Source organism: Magallana gigas, chromosome 4, assembly GCF_963853765.1.
Source record: "Magallana gigas chromosome 4, xbMagGiga1.1, whole genome shotgun sequence".
NCBI lineage: Eukaryota > Metazoa > Mollusca > Bivalvia > Ostreida > Ostreidae > Magallana > Magallana gigas.
Window position 1 is genome coordinate 50,064,506 of NC_088856.1, and position 24,127 is coordinate 50,088,632.

Here is a 24,127-nt window from a genome sequence, read left to right on the forward strand (position 1 = left end):
AGATGCAGCAGCATTTATTATCATACCACAATATGATTATTTTATCATATTTGATTGGTCTAGAAGTCACGTGACAGGGCGATTTCATAGATATGAGCATATGATGAAGACAATTATGATTAAATTAAAAATTATGATTCTCTATATATCACAAAACCAACTTAACTTTTTATGATTCAAAATTATGAAAGAAAAGTGAGACAGTAACAGGGGAAATCAAGCAATCACGACGTTATATCTTTTGAAAAGTTAAACAATTTTTGGAAATCAACGTATTTTATTTAATCATTTGTTGTCCGGTATAATAATACGTTTATTGCATTAATGTTTAGGGAATATGAAGATTTATTCCCCCAGAAAAAAAAATTTCCCTCGGGCGATGCCTTCAGGAAATATGACTTTTTCTCAGAGAAATAAATCTTCATATTTTGGTGTGTGTGTGTGTGTGTGTGTGTGTGTGTGTGTGTGTGTGTGTGTGTGTGTGTGTGTGTGTGTGTGTGTGTGTGTGTGTGTGTGTGTGTGTGTGTGTGTGTGTGTGTGTGTGTGTGTGTGTGTGTGTGTGTGTGTGTGTGTGTGTGTGTGTGCGCGCGCGTGCGTGCGTGCGTGCGTGCGTGCGTGCGTGCGTGCGTGCGTGCGTGCGTGCGTGCGTGCGTGCGTTGAGCAACAGTCTGATGGTCGCACAATACACATATAAACAACTGCAATTTTTATTACCACCGTTAAAAATCGTGCATCACTCTTGCAACATCTTCGCTAGCCAAGGGTTTTCGGTCCACTTTGCTCCCCATAAACCCTTGGCGGATTTCATTACGAAAACTCGATGATGTGGTGGCGCTATCTAGCGAGCAACTTGAGTTGCGCCCCTTTGCATATTTACATTTTAATCGAATTAAACAACAGGTTATATTCACACTACGGCATTAATACAACTTGAAAACATGTTGACTACCGAATATCGGAACATAATTAACGATGCTATTAAATACGAATTAAGTTATAACCTAGGGAAAGCACGGAATGTTTTATTTATAGTGTTATGTAAGGACCTGTACCGGAAGTGAAAAAGTCGCCGATTTATATGAAAGCTTTCATACCATAAAATCAGGTATCGTTGTCGTGAATATTGCAGACCAAAGAAATTAAATAAAATAGAGCTCACTGAACCTTTAAAAGCAATAACCATAAGTAGGAACGTATATATACTAACGGGATAGGCAACTTCTACATTCGCCATGTTTACTTCCCATGCTATCACGCGAGCCTTGACAAGTTTGTAGAACTATGGTCAATCCCAGTAAAATATATAGGTTGTTAAAGCAATCTGGTTAGACCATCGTTGGGGAGGCACTGTACTTGTGTCTCAATTTGTTAAAAGCACCGATTGTTTCACCAAAGATCACACATGTGTTTTCTTTTAAAGTTTATATTTACAAGCACTGCAATTGGATCAGCTACTCGCAGCTGCAGCCAATCATAAAACAGATCTTGTCACCGAGTTTTCGTAATGAAATCCGCCAAGGGTTTATGGGGAGCAAAGTGGACCGAAAACCATTGGCTAGCGAAGATGCTCTTGCAAGTACACAAAACGTTGTAAAACGTTTGTACTAATGTTCGTGAGTTGCACTGCGATGATTTTGGATCGCATTCGGTCGCATCTGAATAGTGTGCATGTCCACTGTTTTTAGGAGACTTGATGCATGCAACGAATGCAAGAGCTCGTGCAACGTATGAGAGAGCTCGTTCAAATCTAAAAAAAAAATTCAGATCGCAAAGTGTTGTAAAGTTTTCGTGCGCCAATTGTAAAAGGGGCTTTAGAAACGATAAAAGTATTGATACATGTAATGCACGATATAATTTCTATACACATACTGACCTCGTTTATTCAGGACACACCAAACCCAATAACGTACCTGATTATCCAAACATTGGAATGTAAAAACTTAATTTTCTCGACAATTTGTCAACCAGAAGCTACCAAAGTGTAAACTTCATCTGTTGTTTGACATTTAAACTTGTTTAGCAAGTTTCATATTATTCCTCAAACGCATAGGAGAGAGTGGAAAACGGATGTGGGACAGACAGCCGGAATGACTGACGAACGCAGAAGAAAGCTCAAGTCTCTTCATGTGAAACCGGTAGGGGATTAAAAAATGAGTTTTTATCATGATGTACATGTACAGTGTATAAACCTATGACATGAATTACTTGAAAGAATAATTTAATGAAGGTATATCTTATGTGAATAATATTGTTACAAAATACAGGTAATCATTTTCTATACACATATATGGATACTATACATACAATTTCAGTTTGTCAATAAGCAATACATACAAAGAAAGTCGAAGCGGCATATTATGTTCTAAATATAATATTTTATTTTCTTCAATTGATAAGAATAGTACTCAACCACGAAGAGGTTGTCGCTGGTGTCTACACTAAAACCTCGTGGATTCTGTAAAGCACAATTCTTAATGTAACGGAGAAACTGTCCGTCCTGATCCACGACATGGATACAGCTGGTGTTAATATTTGCAATAAGTATCAGTCCCTGGCTGTCTGTAGCAATGCCGAGTGGATCAAATGATTGTTTCTTAGTAGAGGGAGGACCAGTGTAGGTAAACCGGAATTTCCCGGCCTGATTTACTACAACTACTGCATGACCCCCATAATCTGACAGACAAATATCTAGATTTCTGTTCTCACTGATGTATTTAATGCAATCAGGTGAATAGAGAGGTCGCCCTTTGTCATCAAACTGAATACTTTGTTTTTCTGTGGCGTCGGAATAACGCACAACTTTTGTTTGTTTCTCATCATCACTGGTCATAACAACTAAGAAGTCACCAGATGAGGCACTACATACATTGCGAGGAATCCAATCCCTTGTTCTGATCAATGTTTTTATCTTTTTTTTCTTAAGTATGTTCACACTTCTATCTTTGTCATCAGTATAAACAAGATCCCCGGTCCGTGTCACTGCTATGTCCCATGGATTTTTTCCTGACTTGGAATGGATTGACTGCACTAGTTCTCCCTGGAGGTTGTAAAGTCGCATGATATTGTCTTCACCACACGTCCAAATATCATTTTCACTTAGACAGGCCACACTGCCTAAAAATTTAACCTCCGTCTTTACTTTTGCGATGATCCGTGGTGCATCAATGAGCGGTTTGTCCAGGATAGATGACCCAGCAACAGGAGAATTAATTATGCTACAACGTTCTTCTTTTATTAAAGATAACGCTGTCAGAGAACCAAACAGTTCTTTGTTGAATCCCCGAGGAATAAAACGTGGTAATGAAACTTTAAGTTTAGGAGGCAATCTTCTGAATTTGGCATTTCTTGATTTGTAGGCAGCGACAAGGCTTGCATCATTAGTGTCTAGTAACTTTTTCAGATCAGCAATGCTCTGGGTGATTTCAGAAATAGTGTGTTTAATTTCATCTTCCTGCTTGTGTAGTACAGCCAGGTGTTTGGAGTCCATTTTAGCAAGATAAGATTTCAGTGTCTTAGTCATGGTGTCTATTTCGCTGTATAAGTCATCTTGATGTTGGTTGATAGCTGTTGTCAATTCCTGTGAGTTTTTATTCAGATCAGCGAAATGAATTGGAATTTCTGATGCAATCTCTTGATATTGAGGATATATAAGTTTTTCTAATTCCTGTAAATCTTTTTGAATGACTTCTCTCTTGTTTTCCATTAATTCAATAAATTTATGACCATGATGCTCTTCAGATGAAGCACATGTTGTACAAATAGGAATGTCACACTGTTGACAATAAAGTACGCTTATGTTTGAAGAATGTTTTGGACATTTAGTTGTAGATCCTCTCTTTTTAAGTGACACAACTTTGTGATCTTGGGATTCATCGGAGAGATGTTCTCCCACACAGGCTTTACACAGATATATGTGACAAATGTCACAGTACATAGAGGAAGATGGAGTCTCACAGAGATGACACCGTAACACATCCTGGGCCCAACGCTGATCCATCAGGTCAGATACTTCTAATCAATCTAAAAAAAGAATTTGATGAAAATTAAATACTCACTAAATAGCATTAAACAAATTATCGATTCCTTGTAAACATTGTACCTTTATCTTGAATAAAATAGCAGTTTAAACGTTTAAGGAAAATTTATTGAAACATCAACATTTCACTCAAAAAGATATTTATAAGATGTCTCTTATGAAATGTGATTTCAATAAATAAACAACAGATATGACATTAAGGGTCCCACGTTGTTTTCTGCTCATAACATTGATATAGAATTTCAGTTCAATGAAAGTGGTTCATTCTTGACACTATTTGAGATCAAAATTTAATTTTTTTAAATTTATTGTATAAGGTGGCTTAATTTTGAATAAGTTATCGAAATGCGAGTGTTAATCATTGGAGAAATACAGAGGTAAGAATTCATTGTAATGTAAACAAAGATCAAGTCTTAAATTAGTTTACAGACACTGTAATATAATTATGGAAGGAAATTACCATATCTTTGAAAAAAATGACTAGATGCATAAACGATAATTTGATTTAATGTGTTCTAAAGTAATATTATCAACAAAAGAAAGCACTATTTAATAAAAGCTTACTGCAATGCAGTACACACGAAAACAGTTACTTAACTTGAGCATTGTTTACAAATAAAAGAATTTCAAATTCGGTATCTGGCTTTCAAATTTTGAGGAAGCATTTACAATAGCCGCAGTGGTGGATCCAGGATTTAAGGTTAGGCGCCAGTTTTAGGCAGGGGATCTGTTACCACCTTGAGGCCCCTAGTGGGTCCATAGCAAAGTCCTGTTGAGGTTCCGGAGGCTAAGCCCAGGGAAACTCCTGAATTCCGGAGATTTAGTAGGGTAAAATTAAATATTCAAATTTATACCTCTTTGATATTTCTCCTCGTGAGTATACTGAAAAGTAAAACAATTTATTATATTTTCAGACTCCAAAAAATCCCATCGAAACAATCCGCCATGAGAAAAAAAAGAAATTTTCGGTGTTTTTTTTCTTACAAACGACTGTAAACTAATCATTTTAAAAAATTAATTGGGACGATGTAAATAAAGTTTTTAAAAAGATAACGATGCCAGCCTGTATCATAATAAACATGGAAAAGTCTTTAAAACACAAGTTAGTAGAAACATTTATTTCAAGTTCGGTGACAGGTGACATTTGAACCCAAGGGGAGCTTAACTAGTGGGCTTTTTAAGTATGTTACACAATTTGTTCTATGTGTTTTCATTATATTCACCGTTGAAATTAGTCTAATGTAGAGAAATCCCATGAGTTTCCAAAACGTTGATAAATAAAACTCGCAAGTTGTACATTTCTTTGCCACAAGAAGAATGATTTCACTTTATTTTCAGAATTTTATGGGGCGCAGGCGTCTAAGTTCCTTAATGACACTTTTGTCCATGAATTATTTTAAAAAAATAAATAAATAAGCTCTTTGTTTAAGATTAAAACAATTTACTATATGTTTATACACAGCTCTTTAGAAGTCAAACAATGTAATAAATTGAATTAAGTAATTATACTTAACAATTACTGTACAATTATAATGTTATTCATTATAGCTTGATGAAAATTAAGATGTCCACCTAAATTTTAGAGACGGTACATAATATGCAGGTTAATACATAATGTTTCTTTTTGTAATTTTATTCTTGTATGGCTTCGGAAAAGGGTAATTCCACATGAAACAGAACCAAAATAAACCAAGTTTAAAATCATAAGCTAAAACTACTGACGGATCAATCTTCTCATAGAAGTAATACAAGTCTTGACGATTGAACTGTGTTCAATTCAACGCATCTGAGCAGTAATTCGTTTTAGTAAATACAGGCCTTATGTACCTACATGCATACCAGCTAGTTATCATTAACAAGTTTAAATCATTCAAAATATCATATCTTGAATTTAAAGTTTGGACTAATACTGTCGCGAAGGTAAACGTGCCGCCATTTTGTATACACAAATTTCAACAGACTGTATCGTTATATGTTCTGACTACCATTGTACCTGCCCCAAACAGTCACAACGTACAATATATTAACGATTCCCTAAAAGCGTCTTTAGTTTTTGTATGAAATAAAAATAAACTGACGTATAGACTTCTGTACCTTTTCATTCACAGACCTTTCACTTCCACCGTCGTCATTTGGTAGACTCAATTGTATCAGAGGTCACGGGTGGTTTCGCCCCGGTGATATGTTGGCACAGAGGTTTCGTGTCGAGTGGTTTCGCCCCATTTAAATGTTAATGATTCAAAAAGTAAATGGTGGAAACATGGATAGAAATAAATGGATTTTTTTCATCGGTAATAAATGTATTTTTAGACACCTTAATTTATCAAATGATTTCATAGGGTAATTATTTTAAGAGACACTGAAGAATGTTGTTCCTTTTTTTTAAACCCATGCATTTCTTATACGAGATCAGTAGTAAAAACAGCAATAATTTAAATGGATTAGCAACGGCACGCAGCATATTTAATGTATATACCGATTTATTATAGCATTGAATCATGATCTTTTGAAAGATACCCTCTCGTAACGGTGTGTGCATACAAATTAAGTAACGTGCGTTAGCGCGTTATGAAAATTTTTATGCACATATCGCTGATGTTTAGAGACTGTATCTTTCAAAAAATCATGATTAAATGCTTATACATGTATTTATATTTTTTAACTTTTGCCTTGTCTGCAAATGTGATTATACCTAAAATTTCTTATATTATCCTAAGGGTAAGTTCATATTAATGGAAGAGCCATAAACGGCCACAAGCGTGAACTTTGACTTCGCTTGTGACGTTGCAGTTAACAGCATTCAACGTATGTGATGTCATAATAAAACTCGTCATTTTAACCTTTGAGTACCCTGTGTGCATTTCAGTGTTATAACTGCCGTAGCTTTCAGCACACTTTACAAGCCAAAACTATGTGGAATGTAAATATATATTATTAGATATCAACATTAAGTTACATAATGGACTCATTAAACTGAAAAAGTTTCAAATTGTAAACGTGTTTCCAGCTAACGTGTCGTCCTACACTGACTTTTACAAACTATTTTATAAAAAACTGCTTCTATTAACCATACCTGTAAAAGAATCCGAATTGAAAACTTTCTATTTCTGGAATAAATTTATTACAACTCCAATGTAGAAATTGATTTCTGTGTAATTCGTACCTAAAACGACAGGAATCACATTTAAATCCGCCTCAATTCACAATTCCCTTCATTTTTTGTAGACTTATGACAGATATGCACACACACACACACACACACACACACACACACACACACACACACACACACATATATATATATATATATATATATATATATATATATATATATATACTTGTAGAAATTTTTAAAAAAATGAAATTGATTAATGGGACATTTATATCACACTTTTTCTCCAAATAATTCATTTTAACTAATTGGGAGATATATATTGGGAAAATCTAACACTTTATTTGTTTTTCATTCAGAAGTAACTTGGAGCACCTCGCGTCATTTTTTTTAAATGTTATTATCCGGTGTCTTGTATGTCATTTGTAAAATCTCGTTTGAATGCATTGGTATTTCACTGATTAAATGTTTTCTTTGGTTATTCATGCAGGTTAAAAGGTGGCTAGCATTGTAGAAAAATATACGTAACCCGGGTTATAATTTTATTTCCGTAATATACGATGGAAGACGTATTGAAGACTTCTGGGAACTTATGCGTACCATATTTATAAGAGACAGAATTTAAAATCCTTGTGAAATCCTACACCTTACCCCCACTCTCAAACTAAAGAGTTCTTGGTTTGAAGCGACTTGATAATTGTCATGTCCGATTGAATATTTTAACTAAAATTTGCTCTTTTATGATGAAATTTGAATAGTTTTGAATATTAATGCAACACAAGTAAGTCGACAACTGACACTCAAATGTTGGTTGATTGTCTGAAATGCCTTGCTAATGCATTGTAAACAATACCAATGGAATACAAATATTGACCAAAATCGTGACCATGCCCCTTTTAAAGTGGAATTTAAAGTTTGACCTAATTCCGTCGCGAATGTAGACACGCCGCGACTTTATACAAACTAATTTTCAGCATTACATTATAATCTGTTTGACCACAAATATGCATGCCCCAACAGACACACTGTATTGGCAATTCCTTGAAAGCGTTAGTTCGTAGACCGGTCGACATCGAAATCGTCAGACAGGTTGAAAAAACATTCGTTTTATTAGACTTTTTATTAGAGAGGATTACATAGAAGAACATTTATAAGGATATAACAATTTGATTTTCTACAGTTTTTTGCGAGCTTGTTTTCTTTAAATATATATATAGTACTGTGGGATATTTGACCCCTTTACTTGCATATTAAGGTGCTCAAAGTGTTTGCACCTGTCCAACTGGAAATTATTCAAACTAGCTTTTCGTTTTCTAATGATTTTATAATAATGGTGACTACTTATGTTAGAAAACTATTTTTTACTTCAACCTTTAAAAGGACATGGTGACGATTTTAATCAAAGACTATTTTTCTCTTTTTATTATTTACATGTTTTATGAATGCATTTCTGATGACAAAATAAAATTTTTGATTTAATAGCAGAGTTATAAAAAAAATAAGAAGGGCTATATGTAACAATTCTGAATTATGTAAACAAGGTTCATGCTTTGTTTTTGTTTACATAGGTCAAATTTCCTAGTAACACTAATTTTTTCAAGCTAATTTGTCTCTTTACGAATTCGGCTTAAGCATAAATAAACAGTTCTTAACATTACAAGCATTTACTTTAGGTCAAAAACTGGAATTTTCACTTCAACATTCAAAATGTAAACAAAAGCTTTGTTTACATAGCAACGAATTGTAAGCTCTATAACTTGCTTATATCTCTAAGATTGACACTCAAATTTTAGTTGCCTATTAGAAATGCATTGTAAACATTAAATTCAGAAAAATAATTTTTGACAAAATTTACCACTATGCCCCTTTAATTATATATATATATATATAGATCTCTGATCAACAGGGGTAATAATCAGTACAGACTTTCTTCCATCGCAGATGCTTTTTTGAAATATTTCTGGGAGTTTACATCATATTTAAAAGAAAATAATGCGTTTTGGGCATCAGTAAAATGATTAAATCAAAGAACTTCTTTTACACTAATTGAGTACATATATAATAATTTCAAAAATTGATTACCATCACAAGTAAACACACATAAAAATAAGGACATTAGTAGTTTGTCCCTTGCATTGAACTGTTTTCGTGCTTCCGGAAATACTTTGTCACGTTTAAAAGTTAGAATCCTTGTCTTAGACATGAAATACGCTGAGTTTAGTGTTTATCCCCGGTTTCTAGGGTGTTTAGATGGAATGTCATTGACTCTCCCTGGATTTGACATATTTTCATCACAGGTTACATTGTAACTCCCTGAAAATGCCTGTACTAAAGCATTTCCCTGGGGGAAAAGCTACTACATTATGAGTAACATAAAAAGGTTTCTTTCTCGCTTTTTTTGTTCAGATTTTATTAAAATCATAAATGGAAACCCAGTAAGGATTAAAATCAATGTTTGTACACCCCCAGGTTGCAAATACCTGCCTTGTACAGGTTTAAATTCGTTTAACCGATTTATTATTTTTCATAGACAAGTTTAAAATTTGAACATGCGTATCATGGAAAACGTAGAACCTTATATGGGTAAATATTTTATAAATAACCTGGTTTGACAACTTAATATACATCAAACACGTAACTATCTGTTCTGAATTTGTAATCGAAAATTTTTTGATAATTTTCTAAAAAAAATCTAATGGTTCGTCTGTTTGTGTGGGTAATTTTGTTCAAGCTAAACCCATGTTTAAGAGAATTTTTGATAAAACTAAAAGATTCCTTATGCCGTAATAGTGTATTAAGACCTTCACCAATTTTCATCAGGGCAAGATGGTTGATATTATGCTAAAGTATGTATCGCTTTCAAGTTGATAAAAAAAATGACATTTATGGAATCTTTTTAATCAGAGTGCCCTAGAAATATTTTTATAACTAAAATTTGATAAGAATTATTTATTTAATATTTTTGAGTGAAAATGAAATTATGCGCATATCTGTGAAATTCGAAATCTAATGAATCACCTTTAAATTTTAATAATTGTTTCTTATGAATCCACGTTGAATTGAATGATAATGCACGTAGCATCTTTTCGAAAGTGAAAGAGGCAGACTAATCCAAAAAATCTTGACAAGCAAAATTTTAAAAAATATTCCAAAATCGTTAAAATCCTAACTGGTGGAAAAGGGAGGTGGGGGGTCCTAGTATACATATTCACTGTTCTTTTTCTTATTTTCAGTTCATTTTTTATTCGTTATTTTAAGAAAGATCTTCGCTTGAAACACCTTTAAGCTACGTGCCGGACGAAGTTGTAAATACACAAAAACAATTATCAAAATATCTTCGACTTATCTTCAGTGCTTCAAGGGTTTTTTTCTTCAGAGTTATATAATATTAATATTTTTCAAGCTGTGATATTTATAGGTTTGATATTGAATACAAAATGTATTTTGTATGAAAGTTGATTTATATATATGATAGATTTTTTTCTCCTTAAATTTCACAGCGACGGTCCCTGTGAATTGATTATTGGTTTCTCATTAGGTGATCCCCGTGTAATCCTGGTAATAACCGAAGTCGTTTTTTTTTCTTTTAATTAATCATAATTGATGAATTGCTATTTTTTACGTTTAAATGGTTGAATTTGAAGAAATTTTCTTTAGAACATAATGAAAACTTTATCCCGGAAGAAAAGAAGTGATTTAAACCACATTTATGGGTGGCATTTTCCTTGCCGTGCAACAAACCTTATGTGTATACCCGATTGAAGTGGAACAGAGCCTGAAAGACTGACGGATGATGAAGAGAGCTCTAGTCCCCTCATGTGATACCGATAAGGGATTAAATAATGAGTTTTTGTCATGATGTACATGTACAGTGTATAACCCTTTGACATGAAATACTTGAAATAATAATTAAATGAAGGTATATGGTATTTTAATATTTTTCTTATTTAATACAGGTACTCATCTTTCATACACATACTTCTATACTATATATAGACTTTCAGTTTGTCAACAAGCAATATATACAAACACTATCAAAGAGACATATTTTCTTCTACATATAATATTTTATTTTCTTCAATTGATAAGAATAGTACTCAGCCACAAATAGGTTGTCGCTGGTGTCCACACTAAAACCTCGTGGATTCTGAAAAGCACAGTTTCTAATGTACCGGATAAACTGTCCGTCCTGATCCAGGATGTGGATACAACTGGTGTTAATATTTGCAACAAGTATCAGTCCCTGGCTGTCTGTAGTTATGCCGAGTGGATCAAATAGTCGTTTCTTAGTAGAGGGAGGGCCAGTGTAGGTAAACCGGAGTTTCCCGGCCTGATTAACTACCACTACTGCATTAGCTCCAGAATCTGACAGACAAATATCTAGATTTCTGTTCTCGCTGATGTATTTCACGTACCCAGATGAATAGAGAGGTCGTCCTTTGTCGTCGTACTGAATACTTTGTTTCTCTATGGGACCAGAGTAACACACAACTTTTGTTGGTTGATCATCACTGGTCATAACAACTAAGAGGTCACCAGAGAAGGTACTACATATATTGCGAGGTGTCCAATCCCTGGTTTTGATCAATTTCTTTATCTTTTTTTTCTTAAGTATGTTCACACTTCTATCTTTGTCATCAGTATAAACAAGATCCCCAGTCTTTGTCACTGCTATGTCCCATGGATTGTTCCCAGACTTGGAATGGATTGACTGCACTAGATCTCCATGGATATTGAACAGTCGCATGATACTGTCGTCACCACACGTCCACATATCATTATCACTTAGACAGGCCACACTACCTAAAAATTTAACCTCCGTCCTTATATTTGCGATGATCCGCGGTACATTAATGAGCGGTTTGTCCAAGGGAGATGACTCAGCAACGGGAGAATCAATTATGATACAGCGTTCTGCTTTTATTAAAGATAACGCTGTCAGAGAACCAAACAGTTCTTTGGTGATTCCTCGAGGAATAAAACGTGGTAAGGAAACTTTGAGTTGAGGAGGCAATCTTCTGAATTCGGCATTTCTCGATTTGTAGGCAGCGACAAGGCTGGCATCATTAGAGTCTAGTAACTTCCTTAGATCAGCAATGTTCTGAGTGATTTCAGAAACAGTGTGTTTAATTTCATCTTCCTGCTTGTGTAGTACAGCCAGGTGTTCGGAGTCCATTTTAGCAAGATAAGATTTCAGTGTCTTAGCCATGGTGTCTATTTCTTTGTATAAGTCATCTTGATGCTGGTTGATAGCTGTTGTCAATTCCCGTGAGTTTTTATACAGATCAGCGACATGTATTGGAATTTCTGATGCAATCTCTTGATATTGAGGATAAATAAGTTTTTCTAATTCCTGTAAATCTTTTTGAATGACTTCTCTCTTGTTTTCCATTAATTCAATAAATTTATGACCATGATGCTCTTCAGATGAAGCACATGTTGTACAAATAGGAATGTCACACTGTTGACAGTAAAGTACGCTTATGTTTGAAGAATGTTTTGGACATTTAGTTGTAGATCCTCTCTTTTTAAATGACACAACTTTGTGATCTTGGGATTCATCGGAGAGATGTTCTCCCACACAGGCTTTACACAGATGTATGTGACAAATGTCACAGTACATAGAGGGAGCTGGAGTCTCACAGAGATGACACCGTAACACATCCTGGGCCCAACGCTGATCCATCAGGTCAGATACTTCTTATCTAAATCTAAAAAAAAAAGAATTTGATGAAAATTAAATACTCATTGAATAGCATTAAACAAATTATCGATTCTTTGTAAACATTGTACCTTTATTTTGAATCAAATAGCAGTTTAATCGTTTGAGGAAAATTTAGTAAACTTTAAAAGTAAATACCAAGCTGTCTCTTATGAAATGTGATTTCATCAATAGTTACCTTTGCAAATATGTTTCCTTATATAAACCTACAGAATAGCGAAATCGTTCAATTCTGTAAGAATTTTTTCATGACGTCACAATGATCATAGCACACGCTTATAGCTTGTCGCTTGGTTTATTGTAAACATAAAATCTCGGTAATTTTAACAATTCTGAACTCTTTGTCTTTTTCAAACCTAAATATATTCAGTAATAACTTTAATATTTATAGTATGAGGTGCTTTAATTGTGCATTTTGAATAATTTACCGAAATTTGAATGTTAGAATTCAAGTCATAAGAGAAATACAGAGGTAAGAATTCATTGTAAAGTAAACAAAGTCCAAGTCTTATATTTGTTTACAGACGCTGTAATATAATTAAGTAAGGAATATACCATACATATAAAAAATGACTAGAGGCATTAACAATAACTTGATTTAATGTGTTCTAAAGTAATATTATCAACAAAAGAAAGCATCATTTATTAGAAACTTATAGCAATGTAGTACACATGGAAACGGTTACAAGACTTGAGCATTGTTTACAAAAACAAAGAATTTCAACTTCGATATCTGACCCTAGTTGGTCCAGAGCAAAGTCCAGATTGGGTTCCGGAGGCTAAGCCCCCGGAAGCTTCTGAATTTTGGAAATGTAGTAGGGTAAAAATGAAGTCTTCAAATGTAGATTTTTTGATATATCTTCTCGTGAGTAAAATGAAAAGTAAAACAATTAAATATATTTTGATACTCGAAAAAATCCCATCGAAACAATCCGCCATGAGAAATATGAGAAAAATTTCCTTTACATTTTGTTTTTACGAACGGGTGTAACCTAATTAGTTTAAAAAGTTTAATAGGACGATGTAAATGAAGTTTTTAAAAAGATAACAATGCCAGCTTGTATCATAATAAATATGGAAAAGTCTATAAAAAAAACAAGTTAGAAGAACCATTTATTTAAATTTAAGTGAGAGGTGACATTTGAACCCAAGGGGAGTGTAGCTAGTGGGCTCTTTAAGTACTGTAAAACGAGAAAATATGGCGCACTACAAATTTTAGCGCCTTTGGCGCAACTGCCTCTGAGCGCTAAAATTAATAGTGCACCAACGATTTTTTATATGTATTAAATTTCTTCAAGTTGCAAAACAATAACGTCATTCTATTTTTAAGGCTATATAGAAGTGTTCATTTAAATATCAGATACTGTCGGTTCTGTTTGTTTAAACAATTACACAGGTAAATGGTATGGGTTATCGGGTGTAAGTGCCTAAACATGGATTAATTTATTCAGTTTGAATTGCTTTTTAATATCTCTCATTAGCACCTTGAAAATTGGGCTTCTCCCCATGCCATTCCATTTAGCGCCTCGAGGTAAAAATGTGATTAAGCGTGGCGATCGTTAACGCTGACAATACATGATTGATCATAATTTCTATGATCTCTGATTAGTGGATATAAAGATAAGAAGACGATACCTATTTTTTGTGTGTTTTTTTAATGTAAAATTACTGTGAAAAAGATTCTCTCATGGTGATCGAAACTCATGGTAAATGTAGCATTCGATTTCACTTTTAGTTTTGGGACTCTTCTAGTGTTATCCAAGTCGACACGTTAAATTCAAAGTCCGATAACTCAAATTTGTTTACCAACAAAAATTACACATTATCGCCAATAATCGAAGTTTTCATATCTATCTACTGACGATTTACACAAAAGTAAGTGTATTGTTCTCAACGACAGTTTACCGTGCGTGCGAGATAAAAATCAAAGTCGTTGTGTTCACATGCTTGAGTGAACACAGAACTAAATTTTGGGCGTGATCGTTTATCAAACAACGACAATTTCGTTTTCTTTTTTTAAAGAAAAGATGCATGCGCTAAAATATAATTGCGCTAATGTACTGGCACTTGCATTTGCGCTAAAATATGTATGCGCCAAATTTTCTCATTTTACAGTATGTTACACAATTTGTTCTATGTGTTTTCATTATATTCACCGTTGAAATTAATCTAATGTAGAGAAATCCCATGAGTTTCCAAAACGTTGATAAATAAAACTCGCAAGTTGTACATTTCTTTGCCACAAGAAGAATGATTTCACTTTATTTTGACAACTTTAGTGGGCGCAGGCGTCTTAGTTCTTAGTGTCTTAGGTCTTTAAGGACACTTATGTCCATGGATTATTTTTGGTAAAAAAAAAAGCTCTTGGTTTAAAATTAAAACAGTTTACTATATGTTTATATACAGCTCTTTAGAAGTCAAACAATGTAATAAATTGAATTAAGTAATTATACTTAACAATTAATGTACTATTATAATGTAATTTATTATAGCTTAATGAAAATAAAAATATCCACCTAAATTTTGGAGACGGTACATAATATGCAGGTGAATACATAATGTTTCTTTTTGCAATTTTAATCTTGCATGGCTTCGGAAAAAGGTAATTCCACATGAAACAGAAGTGAAATAGACCAAGTTTGAAATAATTAGCTTAAATTACAGAAGGATCAATCTTCTACGTAGAAGTAATACAAGTCTTGGCGATTGATGGAAGGATGTCGAACATAGCTCGAGGCCTTAAAAATAATCGATATTCACATATTCTGTTTCAGTATTCAAGATTATGAACTTTGCATTAAGAAATATTTTATGACTAAAATTGATTATTATGTTGACAAAAAATATACCAAAAGTCATAAGATGTTTTGCCACGACATCAACGTTAAACAGCTCGGTGCAAAAAATCAAAAAAAGGTGCAAAACATCCTGGGTTCAATTCAACGCTTGATATATAGTTGGTAAAATACTAAGTTTGAAATAATTAGCTAAAATTACAGAAGGATCAATCTTCTACGTAGAAGAAATATAAGTCTTGGCGATTATCACGGACTGCACGAAATAAATAAAAATTTGAACAAAGATTATAACGTTTTGCAAATATCTCTCTCCCCATTAAAATAATTTAAAAAAAAACCAAGCAAATCGAAAGAAAAAAAGCAAATGATGCCTCTCAAACATCCTGTATCTATAGAGCTATGAATTAACTACCGGTATAAGTTTCCGTAATTAAGACAAAGAGGAATTAATACTTGGTAAATAAATATTAAATATTTAATATAGTTTAAGAGAATATGTCCTGCATAGCTACACATATCTTGGGACAGACCGTATATTAGTTATTAATGTTACAGTACATGGATGATTCTTGAAAACTGAGAATTGTTTAAATAATTAAACCCTGAAAAAACAAATTCTATGGGGTAATGAAATTACAAATACTCGAGCTTGATCTGAGCCAATTAATCGATATTCACAGAAAGATGTGTCTCTGTTTCAGTATTCAGGATTATGAACTTTGCATTAAGAAATATTTTATGACAAAAATTGATTATTATGTTGACAAAAAAACCACCAAAATTCATCATATGTTTTGCCACAATATTAACATTAAACAGCTCGGTGCAAAAGATCAGAAAAGGTGCAAAACATCCTGGGTTCAATTCAACGCATGTTGGCAGCAATTTCGTTTTAATATATACAGACCTTATGTACCTACATGCATACCAGCTAGTTCTCATTAACAAGTTTAAATCATTCAAAATATCATATCTTGAGTTTAAAGTTCGGACTAATCCTGTCGCGAGGGTAAACGTGCTGCCATTTTTGTAAACAAATTTTAACAGACTGTATCGTAATATGTTCTGACTTCCATTGCACTTGCCCCAAACAGTCACAACGTACAAAATATTAACGATTCCCTAAAAGCGTCTTTAGTTTGTGTATGAAATAAAAATCAACTGACGTATAGACTTCTGTACCTTTTCATTCAGAGACCTTACACTTCCACCGTCGTCATGTTGGTAGACTCAATAGTATCAGAGGTCACGGGTGGTTTCGCCCCGGTAATATGTTGGCACATAGGTTTCGTGCCAACTGGTTTCGCCCCATTTTAATGTAAATGGTTCAAACTGTAAATGGTGGAAACATGGATAGAAATAAATAGATGTATTTCATCTGTAAAAAATGTATTTTTAGACGCCTTAATATATCAAATAATTTGAAAGGGTAATCATTTTAAGAGACACTGAAGAATGTTGTTCCTTCTTAAAAACCCATTCATTTCCGATACAAGATCAGTAGAAAAAACAACAACAATTTAAATGGACTAGCAAAGACACGCAGGAGCTTTAATTTAATGTATATACCGATATATATATATACTTTTAACTATCAACATAAGGTTACATGATGGACATTAAACTAAAATATTTTCAAATTGTATACGTGTTTCCAGTTATGCGTGTCGTCCTACGCTGACTTTAACAAACTATTTTTTAGAAAACCGGTTCTAATGAACCGCATGACTGAACATACCTGTAAAGGAATCCGAAAAGAAAACTTTCTATTTCTGGAATACATTCATAACAATTACCATGTAGAAATTGATTTCTATCTAATTCGTTCCTCAAACGACAGATATCACATTTAAATCCGTCCCAATTCACCATTTCCCTCACTTTTTGTAGACTTATGACAAATATGCACATATATGTACTGTAGAAATTAAAAAAAATTATTAAAGGGACCTTTTTAATAACACACTTTTTCTCCAGAAAATTCATTTTAACTAAATTGGAGATATATATTGGGGAAATCTAACACTTTAAATTTTTTTCCATCCAGAAGTAACTTGGAGCACCTGGCGTCATTTTTAGCCGGGCTCTGCTGAAAGCAGAGTCCTGGCTGTAGGCAGGCAAATGTTACTATAAATACATGTAGCACAACTTCAAAAGTAAACAAAAAAAAAACAAACAGCGTCAAATTAAAAGTTTCCGCTATACCAAATAGTTACACAAAGAGCCACGTTTTGTCAAATGTTTTGGCATTTTGTTTTGTTTTGGTTTTTTGGGGTTTTTTGGGTTTTTTTTTAAAGAATTGTCTGTTTTGAATTTTCTTATTAATAACGTATTTTAAAAACAAGACTAGCACGAGAGAGAGAGAGAGAGAGAGAGAGAGAGAGAGAGAGAGAGAGAGAGAGCGAACGACAGAGAGAGAGCGAACGAGAGAGAGAGAGAGAGAGATATTCAGTCTTTACTACACAATATGCATAAGACACAACAAAAGAGCCCGGCTTTCAGTACTTCAGTACTTTGATTTTTAATGATACTATCCGGTTTCTTGCATATCATTTGTAAAATCTCGTTTGAATGCATTGGTATTTCAACAATAAAATGTTTTCTTTGGTTATTCATGCAATAATGAAATTTTTACTGATATGACATTGGGCGCCCGTCGGGTGTGATCAGTCAGAAGAGAATGCTTACTCCTCCTAGGCACCTGATCCTACCTCTATCTTGTTGGAGGTCCGTGTTGCTCTGCTTTGAATTTGTATTTCGTTTTATGGATGTTTGGGATGGTTCACGGTTTAATTTTTCATTTTTTCATTGAAAGAATTTGTTTGCTTTTAATACGTACAAAGTGATATAAAAAGAAAAATAATGTTGACAAGTTAAGACTAATTAAGGTACATGCTTAGCTTTTTGCATGTCTATTGAGTCTATTTCTAGCATATACACTTCAATGTGTCAACATATAATACATATAAACATTGATTTACTGATTGCAATGTTTTAGATGTAGTATAGTATTTTCTTTACTATACCAATGTTACACTCGGCCACAAAGAAGTTGTCTCTGGTGTCAAGACATAAGTACTACGGACATTTTGAATGACAAATCTCAATATAACGAATGAACTGCCCGTCCTGATCCAGGGTATGAATACAGTCATTAATTTGAGTGTCAGTCGTAGAATCACATGTGCATTGTATAAGCAAGATGCAGAGCATACAGTGTTTTGTTATGTAAACAAGACACGTGCCATGTTTTGTATACTTTGGCTCAATACACCTTTATTTTGTTTTCATTGCAAAGAACTTTGAGGCCTGTATCGAGCTAGTAAGTCGACAGCTGACACTCAAATTTTGGTTGATTGTCTGAAATGCCTTATTGATGCATTGTAAACAATAAAAATGGAATAGAAACATTGACAAAAACCGTGACCATGCCCCTTTAAAGTGGAATTTAAAGTTTGACCTAATTCCGTCGCGAATGTTAACACGCCCTTACTTTATATAAACTAATTTGAGCATTACATTATAATCTGTTTGACCACAAATGTGCACGTCCCAACAGACACACTGTATTGGCGATTCCTTGAAAGTGTTAGTTCGTAGACCGGTCAATATCAAATTTGTTAGACAGGATGAAATAACATTTCTTTTATTGGACACGTGATGAAGCGTTCAAACAAGAAATTGGCTATTATTTGTGCACGCATAATATAATAGGCAACTTTTTGCGATTGAAAATGGTATTAAGTAATAGTTTCAAATGTAAAAAAAACACCTTAAAATTGGCACACACAAAAAAAATCATCGAGAAAAGAACCAGAGCCGTTGGAATGTCGGTGTCATGATTGTTCATACGAATATATTCACTCCAAATATGTTGTTTATTTTGTTTGTGTCATGGTTTTAAATATATAGCAATCGAAAGGAAAAGTGAATTAAATATCATTTTTCTCTTTTCTCAGTGAATTGACATTACCCTTGGCAAATTAACACAATCGAAAAGCTGTGGGCGAAATCCTAGCAAGTCAGAAGTATAACAAACAGAGTTATAGCAAATTTACGGCTACAACGAAGTATTTTTTTAACCCCCGCTGTCAAAATTTCATTGTATTTTATCATTTATATAACAAATATTTTTATTACAAATTTCATTGAAGATAATTTATCTTCAATGAATAAAGGATGCATACAAGACTAAAATAAGATGCTTTGAAGTTTGCCGGATTGACCACATGAGAGAGAGAGAAAGAGAAGTTGACTGAACTTGTCTTCATGCATCATGCACTGTATGTACATGTTATTATTTAGCATTTTAATGCCCAATAAATTGTTATCTTGCATTGGTTTATTCTCTGTTTTATTATTCCAAATTACTACTGCACACTTTCTAAGATAACTAATTTAATTTTAATGTTCTTATTAGTTTGATATGTTCAGCTCATCTATTAAGGTTGTTTGTCATACTATGAATCAAAGAAATTTATACTAGTCTAGTTAATTTGTATGTAAAAAGATCTCAAAAACTTGAGTAAATATAATTAAATATATTAATTAGTTTAACAGTATCTACTGTAACATGCGAAAACTGACACCATTTAGCAGTATTATTATACAAAATAACACTGTCCAAGTAAATTGTCCAAACATAGCATTGAAACATAAGGTCCAAGGGGCATAACTCTGTCGAAAATGGCTTGATCGTACCCAATATCGAACTTGACATAGATATTATCATGATAAACCTTATATCAAATTTCATTTCAATTCGGTCTTCCTCTGTGAAAAAAATGAACGGAAACTGTTGGTGGACCGACCGACAGACCTACAGACAGCAGCAAATCAATATGCCCTCCCTTCTTCGAAGGGGGGCATAATAATGGTAATGAATGTTAAATCTGAGCATGTATAGATTTCTTTTTATCATGTAAAGATTCATTGTGTTAGACATGTAAAATCCTGTGCCATGGGAAATAACTCTTCAATGAATGAAATGTGACAATAACGAAGATTGTTTTAAATCAAAAGTCCAAAGGAAAAATACAAAACAGGAACAAAGCAAACACGGTCCTTTACAAAAATTAGAGGCAGGATCAGGTGCTATGGAGGAGTGAGCATCTTCTGCTCTTTGTCGTAATCGGAAAAACGGAAAAATCCGTGCACAATTCGGTGATTAGTATTGCATTGAAATATAATGCATATTTTATGTATGTGAAATGAATTATATCATATGACACAGGGCGAAAAACAATTTTTAAGCAAGTCCTTAAAGGTGGCTTAAAGGTGGCGTAAAGGTGGCTTAACGGATATACAATCTTTAAGCCACCTTTAAGTCACCTTTAAGCTGAGCTTATAGGTCCTTAATGTCCAAACTTCTTTAAGTCACCTTTAAGCCATCTTTAAGCTACCTTTAAGTATCTTTAAGTGGCATTTACGCTCCCTTTAAGTTGTCTTTAAACCATCTTTAAGTTCCCTTTAAGTCAAGTTTGATCAAACTGAACAATAAAAACATATATTAAATGCAAAAGCTCTTTTCTAGGGAGGGGAGGGGGTGATCCGAGTGATGATATAATTTCCAAGGAAGGGGGGGGGTGTTTCAGGCGGTTTTAATTCTCGCTCCATTAAACACATATCGCTATCATCAACAACGCTCCGATGGGCACAGATTGCCATTATAAAATTCTTTATAATTTTTTTTTGTTTCAAAATTATTGTAGGGGTGAGCACAGTCTCTGTGTCTAAATTTGTGCATGAAATTATATTTAAGTATGTTTGTTTCCTATTATGAATTTATCGGTGAAATCTCTCTCTCTCTCTCTCTCTCTCTCTCTCTCTCTCTCTCTCTCTCTCTCTCTCTCTCTCTCTCTCTCTCTCTCTCTCTCTCAGTTCATCCAGTAATTAAACAAAATAAAGATATGAACCAGAACTGCATGATTTAATTTAATAATTGGTTGAAGGTATGTATTTTTTTTCAATTTTAATTATTTCTAGGTCTTATTCTAGATCTGCTAGATACATGTTAAAGATGAAAAGACTATCAACTGCCTTTGTTATATCGTGCAGGATATTACTGCTTTGTTTGTCTAGACAAAGTTTTGTTCGTTTGTGTATATCTAATTAGAGTCTATTGTTTGTCCAACTTATGAAAACCCCTGGAACTAACACAGAATATACAAGATATACACAACAGTTGTGTCGTGTGCCCAGGTGCACGTTTGTGTATATCTAATTAGAGTCTATTGTTTGTCCAACTTAAGAAAACCCCTGGAACTAACACAGAATATACAAGATATACACAACAGGTGTGTCGTGTGCCCAGGTGCAAGTCAGGGTTTCTAAAGGCGTTGAAATCTTAGTATGTACGTGTATACGATAAGTCTAGTGAATAAAAGTTTATTTACATTTGTTATTAATTTTCAAAGTATTATTTCCTAACTCTGGGTTTAAAAAATGTTATGTCTACAAATTAAAGATACATGTATGTAAGAGTAAAATCTAGAAGCTAATTTATTCCTGTACCGGTGATCATAAATAGGGGTTAATTGTTTAAATATATGTATAAGAGTAAATATGTCACATACCCGGCCTGGTACATCATACAATTGATGTACAAGTATATGTATACATCATTTACAATTGCCACATGCAGTAAATACGTCACCCGTAATTGGTAATATTGTTTGTTATAGAATTGATAGTCTAAAAATCATGTATACAATTAAATGTTTAAACATTCTGGAACAGCGCCGTGATCATGAAAACCGGGAAAATTGCGTAGAACTAATACCTTCAGGCTAATAGATTCAATGCATTTGATAAAAGAAATGATTTCATCTTCTTCCTTGCATTTCATTTAGCTATGAATTAGATGAACGTTTATCTACTCTGTTAAAACTTATTTACTAAGTAAGCCTAATGGTAAGGTATAATATATTTTTTATTTTCACTGAAGACCAAGTTCCGTATTTCATTCTAAATATATGCATGCATGTAATTTATAAATTAGATATGATTGATTGTTACAATTTGAATGGAAGTCAAAATCTTTTCAAGTAAAAAATACACATTGAATACATTGATTCAATATCCACTGATATATAGGATATAAAAACCTCATTATATATCTAACTTGCCGTGGCGCAGAGGTAGTGAGGTGATGCTGGTAAACGAAGGGTCCCAGGTTCAATCCTTGTCTTGGGCGTTTTGGTTATTTTTTTTTTTTTTTTTTTATTTTCTAGAACAAAAACCGTTTTTAATACCTTTTCTATCATTATCAAAATTATAGTTAATATATTTTGTTGGTAAATTAAGCACAATATTGAATTAAAAGATTGTTTAATGGCTTAAAGGTGGCTTAAAGGTAGCTTAAAGGTGGCTTAAAGAAGTTTGGACATTAAGGACATATAAGCTGTCATTAAAGGTGGCTTAAAGGTGGCTTAAAGATAGTCTTTAAGCTGCCTTTAAGCCAGCTTTACGCTTTCTTTAAGTCATCTTTAAGCAACACATATAGCTTAAAGGTGGCTTAAAGATCGTCTTTAAGCTACCTTTAAGCATCTTTAAGCTATCTTTAAGGAGAACTTAAAGATGGTCATTCATCCTGTGTGAATTATTATGTAATTTATTTTTTTTATGGACATTTCCAGTGTGAGTTTTAATTGTAACTTAAACCATTCCATTTAAAAATTTTAACGTAGTTTATTTCATACAGTTCTCTTAATTCTAGGCCCCTTTTACGTCTGTATGTTGTTGTTCTAAATATTATGCAATAGTTATGCAATAATGACTGTCCATTGGTCATTAGTAAATAGGCTACGTGACCCCTTATCTTTCGATGGTCCCGGACAGCGTCAGTACCGAGCTATTATATAATAATTTACCTTTTGTTATCAAAAGGATTTCTCTGTAAATATCGATTATCCGGATTTTTTGATCGTGCATATACTTCCATTGAACTTTAATGCTACTATAATGGATGTTATTTTGGACGATGACTTTCTATTGTTTGTGAATTACGGAATTTAATCGATCGTTTTATTAAGAACAATGGCGACCAGAAAAAGTTCTAAGAGACAGAAAACTTCAGGCTATTCTATCTACATGAGTAATTATTTAAATTGGCCTGCCGGTATCTTAAGAGAAAAACTGTCAGAAGTGAATTTAAGTACCGCTTCAAACTTCGCTATATCTGTTTTAAGGAATTTGTATGTGGATAATGAATTAGGATTAGGGAAAGCGTCTTATTCTACAGATGAAATCCGGACCGTCTCTGCTGTTTCTACAGACAATTCTGTTCAATCGAACCTTCCATCGTCAAATCAGCAAAGTTCATCAAGCTCAACGCAATTTGCCGAACAGCCAAGTTCATCAAGCTCAAGTTTATTAGCCGAACAAGCCTCTACTGACAATACGACTTTGGGTATACCTACGACTTACCAACACAGTTCTACTTCCGGTTCGCAAAACCC

General features: G+C 33.5%; 2 protein-coding genes across 8 annotated transcripts; both read right to left on the reverse strand.

Annotated features, from left to right (window-relative positions):
* Positions 1–1,775: 1,775 nt before the first annotated feature.
* LOC105331952 (tripartite motif-containing protein 2) lies at positions 1,776–6,268 on the reverse strand. Of its 6 annotated transcripts, none has more exons than XM_066082748.1 (3): positions 6,131–6,254; positions 4,774–4,918; positions 1,776–4,020 (listed from the first exon to the last, which is right to left on the reverse strand). In XM_066082748.1, the coding sequence occupies exon 3, from the start codon at positions 3,995–3,997 to the stop codon at positions 2,363–2,365; it is 1,635 nt and encodes a 544-aa protein (XP_065938820.1). In that variant the 5' UTR covers positions 3,998–4,020; positions 4,774–4,918; positions 6,131–6,254; the 3' UTR covers positions 1,776–2,362. The 6 variants fall into 6 exon arrangements, with proteins under 6 accessions (XP_065938820.1, XP_034307903.2, XP_065938819.1 ...); XM_034452012.2 differs by having other exon boundaries at positions 4,706–4,918; XM_066082747.1 differs by having other exon boundaries at positions 4,635–4,918.
* A 4,812-nt stretch (positions 6,269–11,080) lies between these two features.
* LOC105331953 (tripartite motif-containing protein 2) lies at positions 11,081–17,079 on the reverse strand. 2 transcript variants are annotated; one of them, XM_011434348.4, is made up of 2 exons: positions 16,851–17,079; positions 11,081–12,859 (listed from the first exon to the last, which is right to left on the reverse strand). In XM_011434348.4, exon 2 carries the CDS (start codon positions 12,832–12,834, stop codon positions 11,203–11,205), a length of 1,632 nt encoding a protein of 543 aa, XP_011432650.3. In that variant the 5' UTR covers positions 12,835–12,859; positions 16,851–17,079; the 3' UTR covers positions 11,081–11,202. The 2 variants fall into 2 exon arrangements, with proteins under 2 accessions (XP_011432650.3, XP_019924359.3); XM_020068800.3 differs by lacking the exon at positions 16,851–17,079 and adding an exon at positions 13,609–13,759.
* Positions 17,080–24,127: the final 7,048 nt, after the last annotated feature.

Bases quoted from the DNA above. Each gene is read 5' to 3' on its own strand.
- LOC105331952 (XM_066082748.1), bottom strand. From the start codon at position 3,997: ATGGATCAGCGTTGGGCCCAGGATGTGTTACGGTGTCATCTCTGTGAG.
- LOC105331953 (XM_011434348.4), bottom strand. From the start codon at position 12,834: ATGGATCAGCGTTGGGCCCAGGATGTGTTACGGTGTCATCTCTGTGAG.